Source organism: Ctenopharyngodon idella, chromosome 8 (genome assembly GCF_019924925.1).
Source record: "Ctenopharyngodon idella isolate HZGC_01 chromosome 8, HZGC01, whole genome shotgun sequence".
Taxonomy (NCBI): domain Eukaryota; kingdom Metazoa; phylum Chordata; class Actinopteri; order Cypriniformes; family Xenocyprididae; genus Ctenopharyngodon; species Ctenopharyngodon idella.
Window position 1 is genome coordinate 8452341 of NC_067227.1, and position 8434 is coordinate 8460774.

The 8434-nt window shown below is 34.6% G+C and overlaps 1 protein-coding gene across 1 annotated transcript; it reads right to left on the reverse strand.

Annotated features, from left to right (window-relative positions):
- Positions 1-881: 881 nt before the first annotated feature.
- Positions 882-8371, reverse strand: fmodb (fibromodulin b). The gene is made up of 4 exons (XM_051904073.1): positions 7606-8371; positions 7370-7429; positions 3305-4257; positions 882-2976 (listed from the first exon to the last, which is right to left on the reverse strand). The coding sequence occupies exons 3-4, from the start codon at positions 4239-4241 to the stop codon at positions 2825-2827; spliced, it is 1089 nt and encodes a 362-aa protein (XP_051760033.1). The 5' UTR covers positions 4242-4257; positions 7370-7429; positions 7606-8371; the 3' UTR covers positions 882-2824.
- Between the last annotated feature and the right edge of the window lie 63 nt (positions 8372-8434).

An 8434-nucleotide genomic window follows, 5' to 3' on the forward strand; every position in this document is an offset into this window, starting at 1 on the left:
CTGAAAGAAAATGCTAAATCTGAATGCAGGTAATAAACTCGCTCACTCAATCTTTTTCTCACAACACTCTTCTACATAATACAGTGAGCTTCAATGAACAATATCAATTGAGAATATGCAGTTTACGTTGCTAAGAGTAGTTGCTGAGGGTGTTGTGTAGTGATACACAGAACCGTTGAGTGAAGTGGTCATTTTTTTTTTCAAACATCAGATCTTTATGTACCTTTGCATTGCAAAGAAGTTGAGATCTCCAAACTGCGTGTGGCACTTCACGATGGAGGTGGGGAGGGTTTATGAGGATTGACTGACAGTTTGAGGATCCAATGGAGTTACAAGGTTTTGTCACAAGCTCTTTAAAATCCTTTTCATTCGTTAAATATTTGTAAAACCCACATACAGGCGTAAAGGGTGACCAATAACTAAATTAGGAAATACAGTTACGTGGTTTCTGCCTGACACTGACGATATATGCTTAACTGTGTTGAATTCGTGGCGGAAGGAAGTAGTTCTGCACGAAAGAGGATTTTTAGAGACACTCCATTGTTGTTGTTTTTTTTTATTTACACACTTGTGCCGTCGAACTGTTGCATAAACGCAATAGCACACTCGTAGCTGTGCGATATTGGCTGTATATCAGCACGGCTGTGATTCGGCCATAGCCAATCTATGGCCAAATCACAGCCGTGCTAATATACAGCCAATATCGCACAGCTACTCGTGTGATATTGCTTATTTATTGCACACCTTTCAGCCAATCAGAATCGAGAATTCAGACAGACCATGGTATAAATATATACATTTATCTGCTCTTGTGATGTATATGAAAGTCAGAATTACCTTTTAGTTTTTTTTTTTTTTTTCATTTTTTCTCAGTATTCACATTTTTGTACCTGAACATATTTGAATAATTTGTACTCCCCTCAGAGGTTAAACAAACATGTATGAATCAACAAGTATTTTTATTCAACAACATTTATTTCTTTTATGTATGTATGAGCTCTGCACTTTTAGATTTCTTGATATTTATTTAATGCACAATTGCTCAATGTTTGTCAAATTAGAGGTTTAGTAATGGTGGAGAGCAGCTTTCATGTCATACACAGTTTTTCAGTAATGTCAATAAGTTACACTGACTTTAACTGTTGACTTCAAATCAAATTAAAAAGGTTTATAGGGATTGGGACTGAATGTTTGGGTGAAGTTGCTCTCTTCGGTGTGACTGCTCAGAGACCCCAGAGCAGGACTTAAACTGAATGTTCATGTTCCGCCAGGTTATGTTGACATTTCATCAGCTCCTTTGGGCAGTGTGTGACAAACTCATCTCCAGTAATTAATGTTAACACTGTCCTCGCGGAGCCAGCTCCCCTCAGCTCTCATTGAAGGTCAAGGCTGTTTATTAAAGCTAATGAATATGACTGGGATTAGCACATTCTCAGGGGTAAATGCTAAAGTTCATCTGATTAAAGATAGCTCAAAAAATTCCCAAGCAACAATGCATCACCATAAACATATTTACTGTGACAAGGTGAGGTTTAGAAAATAAATTCCTTTTTTTTTCTTTTTTTTTTAAAGAAAGAAAGAAATCCCCTATTATTTATTTATTATAAATTTTATTGTTATTAGATAAATGGCAATGGCAGTGATGCAAGCTTTGACCAGGTTGTAGTGTAGATAAACTGTTTTGGTCCAGCTAGTCCATAAAGAGCTTCTCAAGGTCTTCATAACATTCTAAGAGGAATTGAATTTCTAAATTTAAACTTTCCTCAGTTTTCACGCACTTATATTTTTGGTCATCCTCATTTAACTTCTCAAATTGTGATCTTAATGCGATTAACTTTCAGGCATATTATCTTGTTCCACTGCCAGAAATCATGACATATAATTACAAAGCAAAGACCCCAAGTTTCACCATTATTTGTACCATGCATTTGCTATTATTTGTACCATGCATTTACTATATTTTAAAATAATAATAAAATAATCATGTCTCTTGCACCCAGTATACAAGTACGCTTGCTTCAAGCAACTACCCAGCTAACAAAATATGTTCTAAGAACGTTTTGCTAACATTGCCTTTGAGTTATGAAAACATTATTTCTGAATGTTCTCTAAACTTTTAAAACGTCCAGTTTTTTTTTTTTTTTTTTTTTTTAATTTTATGTTATTTATTTATTTATGGGTTATGCACACAGTAACACAGTGAGGGAACATTCCATTTTATCATTTTTCAAACATTATGGAAATGTTACTTTTGAATGTTCTCTGAAAAAGTAATAACATTTATAAAAAAAAAAAATTAAAAAAAAAAACAGACAAACATGCAACTAAAATGTTTCAGAAAAAAGTTCCATGAACAATGTATAAATAATGTTTTTGTGCTAACATTTTGAGAACATTATTAAACAGATAAGTCTGAACATATGTTCTGTTAACATTATTAGAAGAATGCTTGCTCATAACATTAGCTAAAGTTCTGAGAACGTTCCCTGTTAGCTGGGTAATCATTACATTTTACTGCATACCCATCACACCTACATTTAACATTCCTGTCATTATTGATTGAGAAGTAAAATGGATATAAACAGAACAGAAATTTACATTTAAAAAGGCTTGTTCACACCTAAAGAAATCAAATGACTTTATAATGTTATAATCGTTATCCTAGCCTTTTCTGTTGATATTGGTAGGGTGATTTCTTTATTAAAACACGGCAAAATCACATGACTATCAAATAGATAATACAAATGATACCTAAACTCTTATTTGCAAGATGTTGTCAATGGTCATATGACTGGAGGTTACTGTGGATGACTTGTTGGCAGGCCTACAGGTCGATGTTGGTTGCCAGACGCAGACAGAGTACAGCTTCAGTGGGTATGTCTTGGGCGCTGATTTCATTGGCGTCCAGTCGCAGTACACGCAGATTAGAGTAGTTCTTTGTGTCCACAACTCTGCAAAAACTGCTCACTGAAAATTCTGGGAAATGTAGGGAAAGCAGTATGTTATTGTCTTATCCAAACACAAACAGAGCCTAAATGGGGACATGAATGGTTTGCATTAGAATGACCATGTCAAATACTACAATGTAGGTAAAAACTGTCAGAGCAGTACATTAGTGGGAATGCAGTAGGTTTTCATGAAATGTGTGAAACAAATTATTCTTTTTGGAGACCATCTGTGATATTTTTCAAAACTATTTTTCAAAAAAAATATTTTTTGTAGGTTTCTTCAGGAGAAGATTTGGAAATAAGCCGCTCACATGCCTTATGGTCTTATGTGTAACATTTCCAGGTGTTTTCTGTACCTTTGATTTTGTTGGCCTGGAGATACAGATTCTCCAGACTGGTGCTGATAGTGGGAATCCTCTCCAGCTTGTTGAAGGACAAATCGAGTTCCACAAGTGTGCTGACATTGAAAGCGTTGGCTGGAATTCCCCCATTAGTGAGCTGATTGTGGGACAGCCGTACAAAGCGCAGCTCAGGCCGTTGGCTCAGAAAGTCAGCAGGAATGCTGGATATACGGTTGTACTCAAGGTAGAGTTGGCTCAGCTTTGGTGGGAGACTTTCTGGAATCTTCTTTAGTCGGTTCCCTCGCAAGTCTAACAGAGTCAAGGATAGCAGATCCTCAAGTGCATTACCGAGGTCTTCAATGGCGTTCATTTGGAGATACAGGGCCGTCAGGTTGCTCATTCCACGGAAAGAGTCGACCGGAACTACTGAAATATTGTTGTGATTCATGTGTAGATCTCGTAGGGAACGTGGTAAACCCTGTGGAACACGGCTCAGGTTGTTGTTGTGTAAAAAGAGGCGCTCAAGGTTCGGTAGTTTGGCGAAGACATTTTCACCAATCTTGTCAGAGCTCAGTTTATTGGTGTGCATGCTGATCCAAGCTAAATTTGGAGCATCATCAAAGACGCCATTTGTGATGCTTGTGATCTGGTTATTTTGCAAGTATACATACTCAATATGAGATGGTACGAATGGCACATGCTGTAGCCTGCGGTTGTTGCAGTACATTGCTTTGGGGTAGGTAGAAGGACATTCACACTCCAAAGGGCAGTCCAGCACAGAAGGCTCATCCTCTGTTCTTAGAGAGCCGAAATTGTTATTGTGACTACGGCCATAACCATGACTGTAGGCTCGGTTGCGCAAATAACTCAGCCAGGTCAAAGAGTTGGTCTGTTGTGTCATGGAAAAATTGACAAGCCTTGCCAGCAAAAGCAGAAAAATCCAGCCTCTCATTGTCACTATGAGTTGCCTGTCAGGACACAAATACAAATGCAAATACACTTTCTGAGACCACTAGTGAAAAAAAACTTCATTTTTACATTTTTTTTTAAATAATTAAATTAGTAATTTGTCATTAGAAATGATTCATAATCAATTCATAATTTTTCAATAGAAATTCTTTAAATTATTATCAAATAACAATTATTATTATTTTGTTTAACAATATTTACAATTAAATTATTTTTTTTCATTATAGATTATTCATAATAAATTCAGAATTCTTAATTAAAATTGTTTAAATTATTACCAAATAGTTACCATTATTATTTTTATATTATTTAATTTTATAATTAAATTCGTTTTTTTTTTTCATTAAAAAATGCATATTTTTATATGTAATTCACACTCAATTTATTCGTAATAAATTCATATTTTTTTCAATGCAAATTATTTAAATTATTATCGTTAACAATATTATTACTATAATAATTAATAATTGTTATTATTATTGATGATGATGATGATGATCTTGTTATAGAGCATCTGCTTCAATGAAGAAAGAACATTTGACTGTACAAACAATCACATGATCAGTGTCACATTTTATTTACTTTTTTATTAGTCTATGGACATGAACGATGAAGAACTGTTCAGTGTGATGCTATAAAGTGATCATTTTTTGATGTTCCTTTTTGTCTCTATCTGTTTATGTAATATGTAAATTTTCAAGGCAGCGGCTATTTACACTAAGTGCAAATAGCAACAGATTATATTTACACTAAGTGCAAATAGTGATAAATGCTAATTACGCTAAGTGAAAATAGCATATTTTCTTAGCGATAGATACTATTTACACTAAGTGCAAATAGCTGTAGATGCTATTTACACTAAGTGAAAATAGCAATATATCCTATTTACACTAAGTGACAATAGCAGCATTTTCTTAGCGATATGCTGTTTACACTAGGTGAAAATAACGATAGATTCTATTTACACTATGTAGGCTAAATGTATCAGTTCTTTGCATTAAGAATAAATAGGCTAGTAATTAGATGCTATCTATAGTTTATATTGGCAGATACTATTTGCACCTCAGTATTTTTGTACTTTAACAGGATGCAACAATATCATAGAGTGTAAATGATTATTAAATGGATGCTGTCTTATTGGGAGAATAAAAACCGTCCCTACACCTTCCCCTAACCCTACCCAATAAACAATTTTAATATTATTAAACATTATTTTCATTTTTGTTGAAAGTAAATGGGAGCTCGGCAAAAGGCGGATTCAAACCCGCGTTGATAGCGTTAAAAGCCAGGTCTGCAAGCCTTATGGCCCTTTCACACAGGATTCGGAATGCGCTGCGCTTGCTGCTGGGTTCAGGGTGAAAGGGCCATTACTCATTACTGCCGCGCCACTGAAGACGTTGAATTCCACGCATCTTTTTTTAAAACTTGAGTGGCCCAACCAAACATTAGTGGGTGGAGCTAGTGTAAATAGCTTTTGCCAACAAGGGATGCTATTTGCACTTAGTGTAAATAGACACTCCAAATTTTTTCAATGTAACCCTTTTATATGATGATGGAGATACAATGATGTATTACGTCACCAATTGTGATAATGATGGATCATCACAGTGATTGGTCATGTGTTGATTTTAAATGAGATTGTGTTTGAATAGATTGTTTGTATATGCCTGATTAAGGTCAAGGGACAGAAATGTGGTGAATAAAGCTATTTTGATACGTGTGCAAGTATTGATAGTGTGAGGGATTTTTTCGTTTTTGATTTTTGACTTGTTTTTGGTCTTTTTTCCTACGCACCTATCTATCACCTGCAGGTGTGCGAGGGTAATTGTTGATTGATTGATTAGTGACCCTGAACATTCTTTTTTATTTCGTGTCATAATATTTATTTATTCTAGAATGTTCAGAAGTTTAAAATCCCATCTCTCAGACTTTCGGCCCCACTATATGCAGTCAGTATAGGCACATAACATTTCCTTGTATTTCATATGAACAGTTTCGAAGAACATTATTACAGCTCACAAGCATCAAGGCACAGACATGCATCTTATATCTTCCTGACAATTGTTTCCATATACAAACTATTACAAGAAATCATCATCTTTATTTGCATGTGCTATGTTTTATATCTGTCAGAGCAGAGTTCTAGTTAAAACAGAAATCATGAAATTTCTCTCAGGTCTGGGCAAGTGTGCCACATGTTATCATTTTTTCCTTTGGGGAGAGAAGTGAGTTTTGCCTAAGGGAAGCTTCGGTACAGTTTACAGGATGATTGATAAATCCAGCTCTGGTGCTGGTGACAGATTCACCTCTTGGGGCGATATTAAAAAACACTACAATAATGTACAGTAATATGTCTGCTTACATTCTTGTTTGAACATGCATTGCGGTATTAATTTGGTTTAATGAGGGGGGGTATTGTGTTTATGGATTAAGCATATGTTTATGGATGTGTCTAATTGACTAACTTGTCAGACAAATGGGTCATACTTTATATTTGGTGTCTTTAACTATTATATGTACATCAAACAAAATAATTGCTAGATACAATTTATTTATTGTGTTGTTCATGTTGTATTGCAAAACACAGACACCTTAAAATAAGGGGTAACCGGAAAGGCTCAACAGTGTAATTACTGATTGCAAAAATTAATTACATTCAGGATTTTTTTTTTTTTTTTTAATGAGTACCATGAAAAAAATTTGAATGTACACAATAAGTGCATTGTATTAAATTATTCATTTAAATGTTAGCACATAGTAATTAAAGACACTTAATATAAAGTGGGACCTATCTTCAAAACCCATGAATAATATCAAAATCATAAAGACATTTTTATGTTGATTAGAAATAACTAGGCTATATTAACTTTTGCTCTCCCATTTTTTTTTTACATTGTTATTACCCTTCAAGTTTAAGTAACTACATTTCAGAGCAGACTAAATTTACTTAAAATGAGAGAAAGATCAAATAAAATACAGTTAAAGTCAAGTGTATATAAACTGCATGGACAAACAAAAATGCAATTATCTTCAGTAAAAAAAGTACATTTTTATCATAAATGCATTGGCTTTCATGCAACATATCTGCTAAAATAAAGATTAAACACATACCTATGATTGTAGCCTCTGTACTTTTCACTGTCTTTTTGTCTTTTGTGTGTGCTTCAGTCGCTTTGGAATGAGAAAAGTGTAGAAAAGAGGTGGAGAGAGAGTAAATAAAAAATCATGCTGCATGCAAACTTCAAAATAATGAAATGAAATCATCATCCTGGCACATAATGAATGTTTGTATTACACATGCACTCATTTCTGAACACACACACAAGAAAAAAAAACATTAACTGTACCTTGTATAATGTACCTCGTAGAGCCACTTTAATATACACAGTAGATCACATTCCAATAAACGAATACAGTTGCACAGCCCTCCAGTGCAAAGCCAATACAGTGAACCTTTGTCTAATGTCTCACCAACATGTTATGCTGTGTTTTGTGCCTGAGGCTTTGTGAGTATGAGTGCCATGTGTGAGAAGCCAAAACATCTGCATTTTAACAGCCTGGCTTCATAGATTCTGTCAGGACGGGACCCCTACCTTATCATTATCACTACACAGGATGAGCCTTTGTGTGCATGCATTTCTAGGGCATCTGACTTAGTATGATCGGCATGTTTTATCTTTTAAATTACAGTGGTTCTACAGGGTTGCTTATCATTAAACTATACTGTTTACAAATACCTTGTGTAGTTAAAACATGATGAATTTGAGTGATGTCAACATAGACCAACCGGATCTCTTGCAGTTAACTACTGGCTAGCAATCGTAAAGCTAAAACTTTATTATATAACTTACAAAAACAAAACAGGCAAGCCATAAATATCAAAAGGTTCAAAATTAAAAAGCCATTATGGACCACTGCGAGCGTTTTAAATGGTCTTAATGAATGGAAGGTGTTGTTCTTAAGTGCAAATCATTTCCATCACATTAAGAAATGCCCAGAATACTTGGAAATATTTATATAACCATATTAATGTGTTTTTGTTTTTATAAAAGACCATGGTGCATTTATTGTTGTCATGATGGCTGAACAAACATAAAGGGGAAAGTACTCATATGGAGTCAATTAGTCATTCATGTGTCACAAGGGAATGTTTAACCAGCAGTCATTTCTTGAGCT